At 44.4% G+C, this 20,816-nt stretch overlaps 1 protein-coding gene across 4 annotated transcripts in view; it reads left to right on the top strand.

The window, feature by feature from the left end:
* Nucleotides 1-20,816, top strand: part of ANKRD44 (ankyrin repeat domain 44) — a 712,165-nt gene that overhangs the window by 621,219 nt on the left and 70,130 nt on the right. For all 4 annotated transcript variants that reach the window (XM_086955419.1, XM_086955418.1, XM_086955417.1 and 1 more), the window contains exon 22: nucleotides 10,634-10,721. In XM_086955419.1, the coding sequence (XP_086811545.1) occupies nucleotides 10,634-10,721 (88 nt within the window). The remainder of the gene's footprint in view (nucleotides 1-10,633; nucleotides 10,722-20,816) is intronic.

Here is a 20,816-nt window from a genome sequence, read left to right as displayed (position 1 = left end):
TGCGGCTGCCAGCTGGCTGACCAGAAGGAGTTGTCTTTATCAAAAAGAAGGACCTCAGTCTTTTTGGAGTTAAGCTTTAGGCAGTTTGATCTCATCCAGCATTTTACGTGCGACACGCAGGAGCTAAACCTATGAGTAGTCTCCACATGATGGCTTAATGTGGATACTACAATTTGGGTGTTATCGGCGTACGATACCACCAAGACACCCAATGATTTTATAAGTCTTGTCAGGGGAGTAACATAGAGATTAAAATGAGTAGGGCTCAGTGATGAGCCTTGAGGTACCCCCCATAGCAGACAAAACTGTTCAGAGATTAACCCCTTGCGTGCTTTTATCGGCCAGCGGCCGTCGCACGCACTACCTTCGTAGTGCTGCACACGTGAATTGGCCGACACGGCCCCGCCCACTCCACTGACCTGCCCCACCGTCGCGGATTTGCTGCCACAGTTAAGTCGCCCATAGCAACATGGTTTAATCTATTCACTAGAAAAGAGGTTATCAATTTAAGCGCAAGTACACCTATTTCGAGTTAAGCAAGTCAGTCAATAAGAATATTATGATTGACTCTAGCAAAGGCCGCTGAGAGATATAATAATATCAAAGCTGCCCAACCTTCGCCATCTAGAATGAACCTCAGTCCTCTAATCCAGCTATTTGTGCTGTTTCTGTACTGTGTGCCTTTCGATAAACATTTTGAGTGCAATCTCTTTCTTGCTCCACCACTTTTTTTGTTCTCACCATTTAACTTTCTTTGGGTCATCTTTTCTTTCCCTCTCTATCTACACATCTCTCACTCGCCCACTTCCCATTAGCCTGCACACTTCCCTGTGCCTTACATAACACCTAAAGTTTCATTGTGTCCCATTTACTGCTCTGCAACATCCAGTGACTGCTTGCTGTATCTCACCGCTACCTTTCAACAGGAGGACATTCCCAATAGAATTCCTAAGTTTTAGCCCCATTTAGCTGTCTCTCTTACCCATTCTTACCCCTCCTTCCCATCTGAAACCATCCTTCAATGCATTTCTCTTCTTCCCTCCCATGCTCCAACTTTCTGATCTTCTCTCCTATTTTTCTCCCTCTTGCCTTATTTTTTTCTCCCTTCTCCAATCTCACTTCTGTTTTTCTTTCTGTCTCTTCCCATTTCACCCCTGTCTCCCTCCCTACTACATTTGATTTTCTTACTGTTACCTGCCAAAAACTGTTGCAACATGCCTTCTAGAACTTTGAATTTGTTTTCACAGTAACATTGAAAAAGGCATTTTCTTTGTACCCGTTCGGTTCCCTCAAGCGCCCCTAGAGCCCTTGTTCACTTCCACTTGTGTACGCTGGTGAAATTTCATTTGGATTAAACTCCCTTTCTCAGTGTGATATGTCACTGTACGGTATTAAAACAAAAATGTTGCTAGATCCTTACGGCCTGCAGGGAGGACTCGCCACTCCTCAGCTGGCGGCCACCATATCCCCTTATTTCTATCTCACTCCCATCTTTATTCAGTCATTAAAAAAAAGACCATAAAAGCATCAAATAAAATACAGTCACCAGGCTTGAGAACATTTCTAGGATCATAAAGCATACCTCCTTCTTAGTTTGATAGCAGCAAAAATGTGAGAATAACAAAACAGATTTCCATAGAAGATAAACGTTTTTAAAAATCCATCTCTACTTAGTTAGATGTAAAGAGCTCACACAATAAAATTGGGTATAAAAAGGGAACTCTCAAGGTGCGGTATGAAGTGCAAAATAGCATAAAATGCGTCGTAGTTTGAGTAGAAGAAGCATCACATGGACATCTTGGTAAAGATACAATCCCAGTAGTGGCTCGCAGAGGGAGTGCTACGGGGCAGGGCAGGGGAGGGCCATGGTGGTGGGATAGTGGAGTCGGACGTACGACGGCCAGGAGTAAAGTAAGTAAATAAATAAATAAAACTATTTACCTTGCACTCGCTGCATCGTCAACTCGGTGCTGCAGTGAGCGCAAGGTAAATAGTTGTATTTATTTATTTACTTACTTTACTCCTGGCCGTCGTATGTCTGACTCCAACGCCACTGATGGAGCGGTAATTTCTTCTGGTAATTTCTCAATGCAAAACCCTCATGCTACCTCTAATTTACCGCTCAAAAGGTGTTGGGCCCTTCACACTATGTATTACCTTCAGGAGACTTTAATAATCATGAGCAGTCAAAAATGCAATTATTATTTTAAGCCAATAAAGAGAGTTGTTGAGTATTTAAAGGGTTTTATTTTCTAGTCAAAAGTTAAGTTTTCTCTGACCCTTTATTCATTATTAAAATATCAATCAGGTTACAGAATTTGGAAAACAGAAAAAAAAGCATTAATACAGAACATTTTACAGTCTGCATATAAGCATTACAAATAGGATAGAAAATGTGGCGCCAAATGTCATTCAAAATTCTTAAAGAGTTTCTAAGAAAAATAGTCTTGCAAGGCGAATCAAAAATCAAATAGTTTGCAAAAATCTCCAATAAAGAGAAATAAATGCATAAGTCAAATAAATCTTTTCAGACCTAATTAATTAGTCAAAGCATAACGGAAAGTTTAGCATCTAAATCTAAAAAAACCTTTCTATCTGTTTGGTGCCCTTCTGCATCTGTCTGTGTCTAAAGAGCAAGCAGGGAGGGAGACAGCCCGCCCATCACCAGACCTCAAAGGGATGTGGCCTGCAGAGCAAAAATATGACGTGGAAGCAAGAAACCTCCCCCTGACTCTCCTCGGACGCCCACGCACCCGTGACGATCTCGTACCTAACCCATAGGATGTCTGGCCTAATCTGTTCCTTCTCTCAAGAGCTCACACACCCCCCTAATGAGCCTAGAAGTCAGCTGAGCTGAAAAGCCAACCCCTCCTCCGGAGAGGTAGTGTTTATACACAAAATTTTGGCAGACTACACAAAATGTGTCAACTTCAGGAAAACCTGTACGTGATTGGTCCGTCATGATGGCATGAGTTCTCAGCACCCTGACTCATTCTAAAAACCTGACTATATCAGTTTTAACAAAAGAAGCATACATAATAAATACATTTTATAAGTTTGCAACAATTGCTAGGGAAAATGTTTCTATAGTTCCTTCCTTCCTGCCAAAGCGCAGTCAGATGGACACTTTTAACTAACACTGGTACATTGGCAGAATCACAAGAATGTACAGTTCAAGATGTCCTTGACTCCTTTAGGAAAGCTGGTACAGTCTGTGCATGCTCTCTTCTCTTTCAAAGCAAGCCATAGCTTTGATGGTTTCACAGGCAGCCATTTAATGGTAGGCCCCAAAAATAAAATACACACAAAGATAATGTTAATTTCATGTAAATCAGCCCATTATGTTTCCCAAATTCATACTAATACTCCTTATAAATGTTTACCTAGCCAAGCTACTAGCGTAAAGCAGCTTTTCTATTATTTATGACAACATGCAAAAATGTGCAATGTGCAAAATAGCACTTTCATGCTGTAGTGTAAATTTTCAACAAGTCAAAGTCTCTTAAGACAGAAATAGTTAATTTTGACTGCAAGGGATGAGCTGGGAAGAGAGAAACATATTCTATTAATCTTCAAAGCTAAAAAGGCCACTTTTCTCTACATTGCAAAAACACATGTTAATTCAGCAAAAGCATTTGAGAGTGAATAGGCCTCTTTTTCATATTTTTGATGTGCCATGTTTTTAACTTGCACCAAAATGTGCGTGGCGATTTAAATGCAGTTTGTCTGAAGCACAAAAAATAAAACAATGCCTGACTGCAGATGAAATCTGCTCCATCACCACCTCCACCCTGCCCCTTCCCTGCCCCGCCTCACAGCCCGGAAGCACTCCCACTGGGAGCCGCCACTGTACGAAACAAGATCCTGTGTAAGGAAAATCGATTGTATTTAATCTTTACCCTGTTAAGTAAAATCTATGTTCTGGATTAAATATCTATTTTAACTATTCCAGAAGTTGTAGAGATTGGTAAGTAATTCAATACTGAAGCCATTTCTAAAGCTCTCACCATTTGAGCCTCTTCTCTGTGCTAGATGATTTCCGCTTTACCTATGTTTTGTTTGTGGTCCAATACTGTCTGGAGAATCAAAAAGTGATCTTAAGTCTAAGAAAAAGTATTCCTCTTGTTGGCCAACCATAGGATGGAGCTAAATTACTTAAATTTAAACAGTCCTTCAAAACACATCAGAGAACCAAGCTTCAGGAGTGCTCCATAGTTTTACCCACAATAAAAGTGGAGCCTTTTTAACAATGTCTTCCAAGAACACCATACATATTTCAAGGTGCGAAATGAAACTAGAAGTTGATTTAGGGATAGACAAAAGTCAACAGAGAAATGTAGTCTTGGTTGACTGCGGTCTGTCCAGGGATTCATAACCCAAACCAGCTGCTCCATGGGGGCCTGCAGCAATGCATTTACTCTTTTAAAGTTAGGTAATCTCCTTTATGGGCGTATGGCTCAGTTTTCTTGCATATTATAAAATCGAGTAACATACTATCTCTATTTTCTGAGGTTTTAGGTTTATTAACCCACCCTCGGTCAAATCGGCTTCAGATAAAATACTTGGGTAATTAAAGTTGGAGATCTTGGCAATTGGAGTTTCCCTTATAAAAATTCTTTTTATTTTGTGTTTTAGGACCACAAGATAAATTGAAGGATTTTTTGTGATTCACTTTAAGATTTAAATTAGTCATAACAAAGTTAAACACATTTAAAAGTTTTTGCAAATCATTTGCTGTATGTGCAATTAAAACCGCATCCTCCGCATAGAGTAAAGCTGGGACTGGGTTAGGTCCGATTCTGAGAATATCATTAAAGGAGCCCAGGGCTGTGTCCAAAGCATTAATATAACATAAAAACAGAAATGGGGCTAAAATACAGTTATTTGAATGAAACTCCCTATCTCAGGGTGATATGTCATTGCACAGTCTTAAAACAAGAAGGTTGGCAAGATCATTGCAGACTGTGAGGGACAAAACCAGATCCCCCTTCATTGCCTCCTCCCTCACCACTCCTCAGCTGGCAGCTCCCCTGTCCCCCTTATTCCTCACACTCCCCCATACAGCAAGGCTTTCTCTAAGTGTGTAACTCAAAATAGAAGCTTTTACGAGAACTCATTGCCACCCCGAGGGACCGGGTAGGATGGGAGGAGGAGCACCATGATGAGCACCCTAGTCCCTGGTTCATGGTCATTCTGCACATGGTAATGAGTTGGCCTGACTGTAGGCTTGGAACAAATGACATTCACCCCAAGGTTGCATTAGCCTTTTAGGTTGAACTCCAGCAATCAGGTCAGCCCAGCAGAGGTGCTACTTCACCTACAGAAAAAAAAAAAATCTGCTCCCCTGGCCTCGGCCATAGGCGCGTCAGACAACAGCTGTATGTCCATTCTGGCAATCTGAAGCAGCCTGTGTAGTACAGTGATGGCCTTTTTTGTACCGGATACAAGAGAGCGACCAAAGAGCACTTACAATGTGGTGCTGCTTATTCAGTGGAGATTGTAGTCAAAGTGTGTCTTTCTAGTGTATGTACAAAGGACACAGCTGTGCCTCTGATGCACCTGTTTCCAATCCTCTTGGCGTACCAGCATGACACCTGAGTTACCCCATCGGAAATGTTTTTACTCTTAAAATGTTTTATGGGTATTCTCTTCAAAATGTAGCCCTTTGTTGAAAACGGCACTAGCTGCTTAGCTGAGGTACTGTCTTCAGTGAAAAAAATTAAATAATAGTGCACTTCACTACAAGGTTGAGGAAGGATGCAGAAAAGAAGTCGAAAGCAAAATAAAAATTGAAGCAATCAGATTGCTTGCAGAGTGACTTAAGAGACTGCCTGAAAAGCCCATACCTTTGAAGTCTATGCAGTCCTGGAAAGGCACCCTCCCTAGACAAGTTGGGGACAGTTTCTAGCTGAATGAATTCAAGCATGGAAACTACTTGAATTCCATTTAATTCATAAAATGCTAAAATGGGTGGGAGCGTTTGAGCCCTTAATATGGTCATACTCCATACAGAATGTAGGGCTTGATTTAATTCTTGGCAGTCAGGCCGTGTTCTGCGAGGGCAACAGAGTACAATACCCCCTTGCCCTGGTGGAGGTCCCGACCACCAGATTCAGATATGTCCATCAGACTGACGGACATTTTTAGCATTTGTGAATGCGTTGAAACTTTGCCCCATGGCTCCTTCGAATATTTTTAAATGGAAAAACCCAGGTTGGGTATTGTGTTTTAAAAATAAATAAAACAAAGCCCCCCTCGCCATGGGAGTCGCTATGGTCTGCTAACAATGAGATTTGGCCGATGGACCATCATGTTGGCGTTAAGCACACGCTGCTGCCGCTGCAACAGAGTATACTTACCACCAACATTTAAATCGGGCCCCACGTGTGGTATACCTTCCCACTGCCACAGTCAATAGCCTTCTTCTGTGTGCCTTTGTCCGCTTTCTTGTCCAGACTGCCTTTATTCTGCTTCTTCTGCTCCACTCTATTCTGGCTGTGCAGCGACCCTCTCTCCCTGCCAGCTGTTGGCCTACATCCTTAAACTGATCATATTTTCCTTGCTTCTGGCCTTCTCCCATCTGTGCGTTCCACCTGTGAGTCTGCCCTCTGCCTCGTTCGGTTACTCTCAGTGGTACCCAAGGGGGCTGAGATATGGCCAGGGCTTTACAGTGGGCCAGATCCCAGGCCTGCCTATAATTAAAAAGTGACATTGAAACTGGTCTCTATCCATATTCATTACCAAAACCTGCTAAGCAAATGCACTGATCGATTTCTGAACAATGTACAACCTGTTAAGGCAATCTGTCAGCATTGTAGTTTCTGTTTATATTACACATGTTTTACTTATTCTCGCATTCTTTAAGAGTAGTTGGTTTTTCTGCAGGGGTTTTCTCCATGATTATGCGCACTGCAAAATGAGTCACTTCTAGGTGTCTTCGCGAGTTCAGATTGTGGGTCGGTGTTTATAACGGACCTCGATTAAGAGTTCTGGTGCTTAAGGCAGTGATTGTGTCTCACAGTGACTGTCAGCGAGTCATAAAAACGTTCAGAATACATATTCATCCAATCCTTGGCCCCTCTGCACTTTGCACAGGGCAATGGTCACATGCGCTTGTTGTTATTCTATGTAAAGTGCTTGAAGGATTACCCATCTGCCAGAATATTGACAGGGAGAAAGTAAAGGAAAATACAGTGCTAATAGGCGAGTGGGTGGACTGTGTGTGTTGCAAAGTGATGAAGTGAGGAGAAGCAAGAAAGTACATGCAAGAGAGTAAAAAAAGAATGCCAAAGAGGAAAGTGATGAGGTGTGAGATATACAGATTGTGGACTTTAGGAAGATGCAAGGAAGGAAAAAAAGGGTGTAAGTATCTGAGAAACTGCAGAGGACAGTGGTGTGAAGGGAAGAATGGAAGGGTCTATGACACTTTAAACACCACTACCCCTTCCCCAGACTTTAGTAATGTTTAAACCACAGTCTCATATTTTCAGAATTGAAATATTTTAATTCAAATTTCTTATTTAGCTGATACTGCAAACAAGCTTTGCCAATAGGTCTGGCTTGTTTTAGGTGTATGCCCAATACTGTGTGATATGTCTGGATGCAATACCGGAAAGCTCAGAGTGGCATCTAAAATACTGATCTGGAGGGTTGCTATTCCAAGCACAGGATCTTAGTTTACATGTTTTAAGCCACACACTCAAATAGATAGACCACGCCTCTTGGAAACAAATCCTAGTTATGCTTCTGAGGCTGCACCCTTTTTAAAGACCCCCTCTTTACAGCGCTGCCAGTGGCGGTCTATTGAAGGGAGATCGGAAGTGTCCTGAGTGAGCATTAGCTGTTCTTTCCCACTGAGCTCAGGCTCTTCTCATGGTTCTGCTGAAGAATACATGCATGGGGCTTCTGTCATTTTTTATCTGGAAGAGGACGGTCCTGTCAGCTCTACAGATAGGTGGTTGGGTGGAAATAGACAGAAGGGAAGGTCTGACAGAACAGAAAAAGAGTCTTCGGGTTGTAATACACCTTTCTGGACCCTTTAGGTGAAGGACGGGTATGAATAGGATGGGAATTCTTCTGAACAGTCAGGCGGGGTGGGGGCGGTATAAAGAAGGATTTAACCTTTCTTCTCGCTGCTTTCTTTTGGGGCACCTGGTGGTTGTACCATTGAAGACCATTAAAGACAATTTATAAGGACATACCAATAATTCTCGGAAGAGAAACCCTATATTCTGAAAATAAGGAAACTATTTCAGATTAGAAACTAGAGTTTATTCCCTTATTACCTCAACGTCAACAAGAGGATATCCTTCAAACTCCTCATCCAGGCACGCAAGGCACTCCACAAGACAAGACCGGCCCAGCCTACCTCAACAGACGGCTCTCCTTCTACACCCCCAACCGCCAGCTACGCTCCGCCGACCTCTCACTTGCCACCGTCCCGCACATCTGAAGAACAACCACCTGCGGGAGATCCTTCTCCCACCTCGCCGCCAAGACATGGAACACCCTCCTACTGAGCCTACGAAAGACCCAAGACCTGCTGAACTTCAGGAGGACACTAAAGACCTGGCTGTTCGATCAGTAGCGGCCCCCTCCCAGCGCCTTGAGACCCTCACGGGTATGTAGTGCGCTTAACAAATGACTGACTGATTGATTGAGTACCTCCACCACCATCCATCAACAGGTCGTAATACACGCTGCTTGAAAACTTTTCATATTTGTGCGGATATCTGAAGGAAAAATAGACTTCACTTTATAGTACGTAGTAGAGTCTGTGGAGCCCCTGGCAGGAATGGCTGAAATATTTGGTTTTCGTAGCTCACAATGTGTCGAAAATTCGACCCAATGTACTACCAATGGTGCACGCATAACAGGTACCTTGTACAGGTACCCATGTATTATAAGTTTACAGCACCACTGAACGACTCAGGTGACAAACCACTAACTTTAATGCACCTTCAGGGCTTTGAGTGGGATGAAATTAGTGCACATCCCCTAAAAAGGTGTGGCCTCTGTAATTAAGGGTATGGCCTAATCACAGAAACAACATTACTGTGATTCCTATAGTATACCACCTGACTGGCATTTTTGGTTGCTCTCTGAGGTTTTTGTTATTGCATGTAGATATATTACACAACTGACATACACCTAAAACCAGCCCGGACTATTGGCTTTGTCAATGGGTGTTAGCTATTTAAAATAAATGGATAACAATGATTTTGATTCTGAAATTATGAGCTTGTGAGTTGAACATTACTGAGGCTTGTAGTTGCCTTCAGGGGTGTCTCAGTCACCACTGCAATGTCCACTCTGTGTTAGATATTACATACCCTTTTTCTTTCCATATCTCGTCCGTCTGCATATCTTACACCTCATCCCTTCCCTCTTTATCTCCCTCTTGTCATTCTCTCGGAATGCATCTCCTTCTCTTCACCAGCCCCAAACGTACATGCAGTCACCTGTAAGCCCCATGTTGTCTTTTTACTTTTGCCTTGTCAATACTATCTATGACAACTATGTCCCTACTTCACACACGTTTGCGCAGAAACACAATTGCAACTGTGGTACATGACCATTGCTCTGTGCACCCTGCAGAGAGGCAAAGGATTAGGTGACCATATATTCTGAACACCAATTGTGACCAACTGACTCTGATAATCTCGCACTGCCATCCGCTTCAGAGCTCCCAGTCATGACTTATTAGGCGGTGACTCAGTTCAAAGTAGGCACACAGGAGTAACATGCTACGCGAAAAGATACAGAAACACAACATCCTGGAAATAGCTAACATTCTTATGAAATGCAAGAATAAGTTAAACATTTGAAATATATTTAGGAACTAAATCGCTGACAGGCATTGCCTTAAAGTTTTTTTATATTCAGTGTTCTGAAATTGATGTGTTTTGTCATTAAAGTGAAGGACAGGAATAAAGGGCCCAATAGGGACCCATTTCAAGGTCCACCGAGATTGAGACCCGGACCACTCAGAGCCCTGCACTAGTTGGTTTGCAAACGTTACCCGCGTCCATGGCCGGCTTTAGGGCAGTGCGACTGGTGCAGCCACACTGGGTGCTGACCTGTGGAGGGGGCACTGACCTCAGGGGGGGGCGCTATGTTTAGTAATAATCTATAATTGGAGAATTGAGGGGCACTTTTGCCAAGTAGTAGTGAGAGAATCTGAAGAGGCGGTTATGGGGCGTGGGGGTGCCAAAAATGATTGTTGCACCAGTTGTCACCAGCGCTAAAGCAGGCCCTGACCGCGCCAGCCGATGGCATCCGAGGGCTCACTAATTAGAACTGGTTGAAATGGACGTGCTTTTCGTCGTCTTAAACCTGATGTCAGGGCTCCACTTCAGAGGGAGAAATTGTGACTATGTGGGTTGGAGATGGCTTCACCTGGGGTAAATAATGAGATTTCATAAATAACATCTTCACTTATAGCAAGACAGTAGCCGTGCTATTACAGAACGGAAATCTGCTGCACAACCTTGAGTGCTGTTGAATATCCGCTAGTTAATGAGAGGCTATATTTATTAATACATGCACAAAAATGTATTGCTGTGAATTACTTTTAAAGGACATACTACTGCTTTCTTGTCATTATTAAAAACCATCATCTTTTCTCTTGAAGGTCATGAAAATTGTCTAGAGGTACTAATGGAGCAGAAATCCTTGCGCAAATTTGATGGCAACCCTTTTACTCCTTTGCACTGTGCTGTGTAAGTACCACAACTCTCCTTAATGGACAGTTCGCTCGTGAACGGAACAATTAGGGGTGGAATTAAAACCGCTTACGCCAGACTTCAAAATTGCAAAAGCTTTTTCGCACTGCTTATTTGATTCCATAACACAAACCCACTGGCATACATGTAAGACAAATGCAAAAATCACTTGATGCTGAAAACTATTTTTTGATACTTTATAACACAGTATGTCACTTTATAAAGAAATGAAGAGATATATCTGGATGTTCTACCTAAAGAGATCCTATACTATCCATCAAGTGCATCACAGCAGATGATTCACATGGCCGTGCACGTTCCAGGCTTAACCCAACCCATGACGAACTGAATGCTTCCCTTCCATCCGTCTTGGACCGCACCGCCCCGTCCAGGATGCCACCTTTTTAGGGACCCCTTACCATACACAGAGGCAGCCATTTTTGGAAGTCTGCACCCCACTTTAAGTCTGCCATTTTGAGTGTGCACAGGGTCCACACCTTGTCTGAAGCTTGCAGGTCTGGGAAGTTGGCATTCTCTCCTAAGGTCACCATTTTGTGGAGTATGCACTCCATTTTGAAGGGCTGTGCTCTATGGTTCAAATATATACTTTCCGGAATTCCGTAGTCATCGAAGTCCTTCCATCTGTCATAGCAATCAGATCCCAAAGTGCTACATTGTGAAATTACATACTAACAATGCCTGAAGTTTTGTACTTACTCGTAACATGTTTTAGCCCTAAGGCCAGGTTAATGCAAGCAATAAGTAAATGATTAAGGATGCCTGTTGATTGCTCTTTGCTCTTTTGACACAATGAAAGCACACCTGTGCAACTTCTGTGATGACCTGTTTGAAAGGTACCCATAGCAACCTCCCTCACTTAACCTAGCGGGGGCCAGCGTAAAGTTATCCTTAAAGCTTAATAGTCTCCTCCAAAGAAGTCTCCTAAAAGGTTGTCTCAAATATTGTGGTCCTTTGTCCTGGACTGTCCTATGATCTAAGCAGAGTATCTCAAACTTCACACACCGTCTGAAACCACTAAAGGCCAATTCTTAATCACGTAAACCGGACAACATATAGTGCATACTCCAGTGCAGGGCAACAGCTGTCAAAGAGTATAGCTCTCTATGGCCTGTCCAGAAAGGCAAAGATAGTTCAGGCCACCTTAATTTAAAAGTTGCAGCTTTTCATTACATTTGTTTTTTTGAGCGACATACATAATTCCTGGCTGTCGTTTATGACAAGAATGTTGACTGTTGGAGCGGTTAGAGGAGAAACACTCAGCTTTTTTGGTCAAGACAAGAACAGTGGCAAAGGAATACCAAGGATAATAAAAACACCTCAGTTTGGCTGCCGTTTAGACCTAATTTGCTTTCCCTCATCCATCATTAGATACCACAAAAGCAGGTGTAATTGTATCCTCTATCTCAACATTCCATATGTCACTGGCTCTCTTTGGAAATCCAGATTGCATGTCCCTAGCCCCAACAAGTGCAGCAAATATCCACTGAAGAGAGGTGAGCAGTCACTGCCCCTTGATGAACCTCGTAGAACAACAGCCTAGATTGGAAATAAAAAATTTGTTGGGTCCAACCTTGCAGGTAATATAGCAGCCAGATTTTGGCTATACCTGAGTTGTATGGCATTACAACGCGGGCTTTTACCCTTCTTGCAATTACAACGCGGGATTACAACGAAAGTCGTTACAACGACTTTCGCTGGAGGGCGCTGGATAGTGGAATAGTTTAATTTTCTAATCCAACTCCAGCCCACGTTGACAGTAGGGAAGGTGTTGGATAGAAAATTAAACTATTCCCTGTCCAAAGGCGCCCTCCAGCGAAAGTCGTTGTAATGACCTTCGTTGTAATCCCTGCATTGTAATGGCATTGCGGGGTAATCCCCGCGTTGCCATGGCTGTTCACCCTATACCTGTAGCTGTTCTCCTACGGCAGAGGTATAAAGAAACAGTCTGGCTTGTATCTATGTTATGACTGTGAGAGTCCACAGATAAGGTTCCACTTATCTGGCATGCTGGGGGTGAATACCACCATCCCCAAGTGTGATGGCCACGGACAAAGGGCATTTCAAGATGCTCTGGCCCAAGAAGCCTCTCCTCCCAGGGCCCATATTAGGCCAGCAACAGTCAGTCACTTATTGCAGGCCTTTCATAGGACCCATCGTCTCCGAAACAGAATATCAGGTTTGGCCTTTTCCTGTCAGGACCTTATAAATGAGGCTGAAAATTAAAAAAAAGAACTTTCTTCCGCACCAATAACTAGTGCAATAAAAGAAGAAGCGGAGCCGATGAGGTCCCAGAAGGGAGATTACAAATGAGATGGGCTGCCATATTCTGTAGTTTTGAGAACAGCGTCTAATTAGCCGAGGCCAGTAGGGTGTTTCGATAGTCCATATGGCTAAGAAGAAGAGCCTGCACCAAAGTTTTCCTCGCTGAGATTGGAAAGAGTTGGATGGATTTCTTCAAAGGTCACATCATTTGAAAGCAGGAGCCCATAACTGAACGTACCTGCTCTTTCATGGTAAGAGATTGATCAAGACAGACTCCCAGATTCTTGACAACCTGTTTAGGAGTGGGGGCTGTGCCAAGTTCCATGGGCCACCAGCCAGAGTTCCATAATTGTTGGGTGTATTTAAACAGCATAATCTCTGTTTTACCAGCATTCAGCTGGAGACAGTTCTCCATCATTCAGGTAGCTATTGCTGTCATTCCAGCTGAAAGGTTTTTTTTCGCTTTGGCTAAATCGTTGTCCAGAGAGATTCTAAGCTGAGTGTCATCTGCATAAGAGATAATATTGAACCTAAAAGCTTTAACCGTCTGGGTAAGAGGTGCGACATATATGTTGAAAAGCGAAGGGCTCAAACAGGTGCCCTGGAGCACCGCGTGTCCAGTACCAGACTGCAAGATTGATCAGAACCCAGGGTGATAGTTTGGTTTCTGCAGGAAAGGATATTGCCAAGCCATTGAAACACAGTTTTGAGGATTCTAATCTCATGCAGTGAGTGAAGTAATTTAGGATGTGACACCATCTCAAATGCTGTGGACAAGTCCAGTCCAAGATATTTACAGTGGTCAGATCTAGAACTGCCACCACAGAGCATGGCTCCATTTCAGGCCACATTGCTCTGATTCCTTGCAGCACTGTTCAGACTTGTAAGTTCTTCAGCCCTGCCAAGTACCACACATCAGGTGTTAGAATAACACATTTCAGTGTGATGCCTTCTAGCGCTTCCTCAGCTGTCAAGCCGGGAGCGCTGCTGTAATGAAGCACCATACAAGCTGAGTGGCAGTGAGCAGTGCGCGCTGCTCCCAGTAGGTATTAGGGCTCTTTGACTCAGCTACTGCTGAGCTGCACAGTAGTGTTTGCTACAATGTTCCTCACCCAACACCATGTGGCGATTTCACTGACGTCAGGAGGAGTAGTGGAGTCAGTGTGCCCTGGGCCAATGAACACCGACGAATTTGAGTTTTGCACTTAATGTGTAGGTGGGTCCGGCTCCTGGCTCTGGCGGTGCGAGCGGGTGGGCGCCTCGCAGTTCTCTATTTATAGGCTGCACTGGCTGTTGTTCAATGGGTAAATATGGCAGCTGGCTCAGCTCGCACTTGTACTGCAGGCTACGGAGCGGTATGTGATCCCCCGACAGACCCGACCCTACCTGTCTCGTTGTGAACTGGCATTGATAATTATGGCAAAGCTCACTGCTTGCATGCCCTTGGCAGCCACAACTGGACACAACTGCACCGGCGTGGATCACGGCCAGAGTGTGTGCAGATGGTGATCGTCCGTGCTGAGCAGAATCATGTTTGTAGCATGAGTCAAACTGGTCAGTGACCGTCTATGGCAGAACTCTTGTGCCAATTGCCACGTGTCAGTCCGGTAGACACACCCTGCTTTCGCAGCCCCCAGCACCACAGTGACGTTGTGGCAGGATGTTAGGCCTTATCTGCCCTCCTGTCTCCAGTCACGTTTGGGCTTTTTGTAGTCCAATCCCATGCCAGGAGCGGCACTCTTTTAACAAGCATTTGCAATGCAATTGGTCTCGCCTTTGGGACCTTATATGCATTTAGCTATGCCGCACATTAGCCTGTGTGCTGAAACATCTACTATTCTATAACATGGAGGGGAAATAAGCCCCAAACTGCGTTTCCAAAACTTTCTCCACCACCTGCTCCTACACGGACTCGGTTGAGCCTTACACCGAGCATCACACAAACAAGCAACACAGCAGCCCAACTACTAGCCCGAGTACACACACAGCCAGTAGCACTTCCCTTGCCACTCCTCCTTAACTAAACGCCTACACCAAAGTAAAGAAAACACAATACGCCACCTGATATGTCCCTAAAACCTTTTCCTACCAACCAAATGACCCACAAAGGATACCAGCAGAGGAGACAGAGAGCAGATGACGGGTGCCAAAGGAAGAGCAACAGCAGGACAGGGGGCGAATTAACAGAGGATGGGTCAAGAAGCAGCAAAGGGAGGGTGCAAGAAACAGCAGAGCTAGTCGGCCCCCAGGGATGGGAGGGAAAGTACAGTAACAGGGAAGATATAGGAACAGCAGGGAAGACAAGGTCAAAGAATTTTCAGAGGATAGGGAAACAGCAGACGGAGAGTTGGGAGGAAAAAGTAGAGAGAAGGTGAGCAAAGATGTGGCGTAGTAGTACAGAGGTTGCTTTTGGAACTGGTGCTCATGTAAAGCTCTCCAATACCTTCGGGTTGACTTTGCGCTAACTGGCAAAAAAACATACTGGTGCGGACTAGAGGGAAGACAGAGAAACAGCAGTGGGGGAGCAAAAGGAGAGTCACATGGGGAAGGGCAGAATCACATGGGGGAGAGCAACGGAAAGGACAGAGAGAAAAACAAGAGTGATTGATGCAGTGAGGTAATAGCAGAGGAGAGCAACTGTGTAGGACGAGATAAACTAGATGTGAAAGAGATGCAATGTCAGAGGGTGTAGCTGCAGGTGAAGAGAAACGCGGGGAGTGGTTGGAAAGAGAGTGCAAGAGCTGATGCAGAAGCCAAAGCTAAAGGTAGAACAGTGGGGAAGAAACGTAAGGAAAGGGTTAAAAAAGGCAAGTTTAGGGTGAAAGGGGTGACAAAGGCATAATGAGAACATCGGGGAATGAAAGGAGGGATGGGTACATGCTACGGAAAGGAGAGAGAAACAAGATGACTTAGTAACAACACGTCGGTGAGCACAAAGAGATAGAGAGCAGAAGCGCCAAGACTGTATAAGGTACTTTCCTACACATGAAAAAGAAATATAAATTAAGGCCAATGATAGTGGCAACAAAGCTTAAAGTGAATGGAAACTGAAGGATTACTGCGATCTATCTTTACGTGACACACCCTAAGCTGCGGGCACCAGGTTTTAATCAATTCAAAACATAGTACAAGCCTTACCTTCTTCCAATCAGTAAGCTGAATTAACAAGCTCAGTGAGTGTGATTCTCCTCGTTTCCAGCGCTGAGAAACTTTAAACACCGTCAGTCGGGAAAGCTCGTTTCTAGTGACTGACCGGAAGCTGGAAAACTAAACATTCACTGCGGTGGTAATAAATCAGAAGTTATCTCACCAGCTGCAGTAAAAAACAAGCAGAGCCGAGGAATCGTGGTAAGCGCAGGGGGGGAGGGGTGTTGTGTGTGTGTGTGTGTGTGCACGAGCATGCTTGTGTCTGTGTGCGTGCAGGGGGGCTGGGTGTGTGCGCGCGCGCGCCGTTAGTGCATGCGACCAAGCGGAAGCAGGGGCTGTGTGTGCGCTCTGAGACGCCCGTCCACAGACCCAAATCGGCACGTGCACTGCTCTGTCTCCCTTAGGAGGCAACACGGTGACTATAAATCTCGTTGGCGGCAGCGCTTCGCGCTGCAACGCCAGCGAGACCTAAAAAGGTGAGCCAGTCTGCCTTCAGTTATCACAAGTCATCCTCCAAGCAGCGGCCACTGCAGAGTTACTGTGACTTTTCTGGAGCCTAGCAGCAGCACTAGAAAACTGCCTCAAGGTCAGCACACAGAAATTATGCACACACAAAACATTCCACACAATTATTTTTGAAAATCTTGAGTGTCCCGATTCTCTCCCTCTTTAGCTTTCCTCTCTCACAAAAACATGTACACACAAGCAGGCAAACACACTGACATAAGTAAACACTCACACAAGACTCGGTGGGATTAAAGCCATTTTAAACTCCTTACCTCACATGGCTTTATTAATTGCCGCTGTCAGTGGGCTGCCTCGATTCCTTTGTTTGCACAAATGCATAGGATAGTGTGAATATCATTGGCAGAATGGGGCCTGAATGGACCATGCTCAGTTAACACAGTGTGATGGTGAACTTCCCGACATTATGCAAATGAGCCTCTGTTGAATCATTCAGCTGGAGCCTAGCTCAGGGCTGCAGAAGCAACTTGGCTGTCAGAGACAAGTTCCAACCCAGACAGTCTAGTACTCACTAGCACTAGCCGCCAATAAGCCTACCTTTCATAAGAACCCCTATCTTTAAGCGTATTTGTTCGTGTAACAATTAACCCCTGTACAACTGTGTAATTGTAATTTTCTGGCAAAGGCATGAAAAGCCAATGGCAAATACAAATCTTACCTTGCTTTACCTCTCAGTAAATAGTCAAACCTCTGCTAAGATTACTATTTTGATAGTTGTCCATTTTTTAAAATTTCTTCTTCAGTGCTGATGGGGAGTCGAGTGCATTCTGCTTTTTGTCCATCTTGTGTTCTATTTATCCTTCCCAAGAGCGAGACATGAGGAAGGGGACGTGAGGAAGGTGACACTCCCTCTTCACCCACTAGTGGCTGCCTTGTTGAATGACTACTCGGACTTGAACATTTTGAGGAGGCGGCACCTTTCCTCCGGTCCCCCCAAGCGATAGGACGAGGTTAGGGTTTCTGTCCAGGGCTAGCCCACATTCTGTAACATTTATCTCCTTATTCCTAGCTCAGGGTACAAAGTCCTGGCTGTTTCCTGAACTTGCTTAGGTTATCATGATCTGCATGTGGTCAGGAGGCACTACATGGTATGCAGCCCCAAGTGGGTAGGGGTGATTATTCAACAACTGAATAACCATTTGGTATTATTGCATTCATATCATTATAGCGAAAGAACCTTATTTGTGCTTGCAGTAGTCAGAGATGGAAGATAACTCCTAGGGGTACATCCTGCAAACCTTCCTAGAGGGTTAGAGGATCCCTCCTGGAGATTGGGCCATCACATCTTCTTTTGCCTGCCAATGCCACCTACCATCAAGATGGCCATTGTAGAATGCGTCCCTTTAGCTCTGAAAACACTAAAATATCTGTGGCTTAATCTTACAATATCTCTTTATAAAGCCATTGAATTAGATGTGCCTTTGTACTCTTCACATATTGCATGACCATGCTTGGCAGCTGATGGTGCCAAGCAGTAGTGCCAGAGCCCCACTTCTAGGCACATTGAGATATGGGTAGTGAGAGGGTAAAATAGCCAAATACGGTGGGCCAAACATTGAAAGCCATTTGACAGCAGCATCCTGGTATAATCAATCAATCAATCAATCAAAGCACGCTTTATTCTATTTTTAAAAAATCATAAAAGGCACATACAATACATATACATTAAAATCACAGTTCATTTATGTACAAAATCAGTGCAGGCCATAATTAAACTGTACTACATCTTGTTCGGCACATAGAATAAAAAATCTGTTAAAAAGATACCATATTTACAATAAAATGTTCAGTGGTACACGTTTATTCCTAGTTCTAAAGGCTTCCGCTAGAAAGTTGGCAACGCTAAAAGTAATGTAAATATTGCCCAACATCTGGAGGTAGATTAATGCGGGTCTGACTTGAATAAAGCTAGCCTCCCTCAACACAGGTAACAGATGTTTTTTCCTAGCGGCAGTATAAAACCCACAAAACATCATAAAATGCGCGGTATCTTGCTTTGAAAAATTATCACACTCACAAGGAGGGGCATCTTCTGAATTGTCCCATGATGGGTAACAACCTAAGGAGAATTGAATCAGGTTAAACCTGAATCTTGCTAATAGGAGTCTATGAAGAGGTCTTGTAACAAATTTCAGGTATGGTTCCAGGGTGGGAGTAGTGATTAACATAGAGTGTGCTCTTACAGATGGTTTCATTATTTCCTTCTCCTCTCTGTTAAGACGGACTCTCTCTATAAAATGGACCTTGATCCACTTTACATCTTCTCTCCTGATATTAGATCTACCTAGAGCAGAAAATGTGTTTTTTAAATACTTCAGCCAAGGTATTTTCATGGCATTGTCCAAAGAAGTGACATTCTCCAGAATAAGATGGTTCAAGGTTAACTCTGGATTTAGCCATGTCTTTGCCCAGAATAGGAGGGGTGCCAGGTTCAACTTGTCTGCAATGTAAGGCAAACCCACTTCCTCGTGGATGGAAAAGGTAGGGGTCGATTTGGGGACTGAGAGTAATTGTCTGATTATCCCATTTTCTACCCTTTGGATTTTGTCTTGGGTAGCGTAGCCCCACAAGGCGGCCCCATAGGTGGCAATGGGAATGCACTTGGTGTGATAAACCTTTAAAAGCGCTTTCATCGGCCTAGCCCCCAACCCTTTTGTAAAACCCAACAGTGCAGATGTCGAGCGAGCCAAGGATAAACTCTTCACCTTTATCTGGGGGGCCCAGGACCCCCTTTCGTCAAAAAGGACCCCCAGGTAAGGGAAGACCGGAACCCTGGAAACCACCTCGCCCTTACATATGAAGGTTTCAGATCTAGACTTTCCTCTCTGTTTACCCACTATCATAGAATGAGATTTTTCAGCGTTTACTTTCAGGTTAAGGTTTTCCATGAAGGAACCAAAACGGTCCAATAGTGTCTGTAGACCGATACCTGTGCGGGCAATCAGTACGGCATCGTCCGCGTATAGGAGGGCCGGAACCTGCAGTCCTTCCACACGCGGAGCGTCTACCCCCCCCCTCCTCTAGATGTTTTACCAACCCGTTTATGTAAATGGTAAAAAGGAGGGGGGCCAGGATGCACCCTTGGCGGACCCCTTTCTCCGACCTAAAAGTGTCCGTACACCTCCCCTCATTTGTGACCCTTACCTTAGCGAAAAGCTCCTGGTGTAAAGAAGCCATGAAAGTGACCAGGGAAGGATCTATCCCCATCTCAAGAAGGATTAACCACAGTTTGGGCCTATTTACCAAATCGAAGGCCGAGGAGAGGTCCATGAAAGCCAAATAAAGAGACCCCTCCCCGGCCACCGCATATTTGGCGATTAATAGGTGCAAATTCAAACATTGGTCCAGGGTACCTCGTTTCTCTCTGAACCCATATTGTATGTTTGAAAGCCCCCCACAGACCTCCAAATTTCCACTAAGTTTAGACAATAAAACTCTGCCTAGGATTTTGATGGCCGAGTCAAGGAGGGAAATGGGTCTGTAGCACCCCGGGTCCTCGCGTTGTCCCTTTTTAAAGATTGGCACTATAATGGAGGTTGCCCAGGTATTGGGGAACACGTTGTCATTTGCTGCCCTGAAAACTTTGGTTAGTACCTGAGACCAAGTTTTCGGGGAATGTCTATATAGGTCTGCAGGTACGCCATCGGCACCCGGAGCCTTGTTTTTTGAGGTCTCCAAAATGGCCTTCAACACCTCCTCCTCAGAAAAATCTACCGGGGGGGACGCCCGAGCAACCATTTGGCCGCGCGGGGCTGTACTATTCTTGTCACCACAGACGTCTTTGAAATGGAGGACCCACTTCTCGTCCGGAATGACGCAGTCAGTGGCTGCGTTATGTGCCCCGGCAAATAAAGGGTGATTTATGATCTCCCAAAATGTCTTGCTGTCTCGCAAGAAGTCGATAGAGAGAAGTTTGTCCCACGCTTCACTTTTAATTTAATCTTTTCTCTTTAATCTTTTCTCCCCTTTAAGGTCAATTTGTATTCCCTCCTCAAGTTGGCAATAAGAGCCTTGTCCCTCGATATGGCTTTTACCGCGTGCTTCAAACGAGTATGTATTCGTGAACAGTCGGCGTCAAACCACTTTGATGTTCTAGGCGATCTCTTGGTGGGCATGACTGTCAGATCCCTCGATATT

The sequence above is a fragment of the Lissotriton vulgaris genome, chromosome 2_1 (assembly GCF_964263255.1).
Source record: "Lissotriton vulgaris chromosome 2_1, aLisVul1.2, whole genome shotgun sequence".
In the NCBI taxonomy this organism is placed as follows: Eukaryota; Metazoa; Chordata; class Amphibia; order Caudata; family Salamandridae; genus Lissotriton; species Lissotriton vulgaris.
This window is presented reverse-complemented; position numbering and strand designations above follow the sequence as displayed.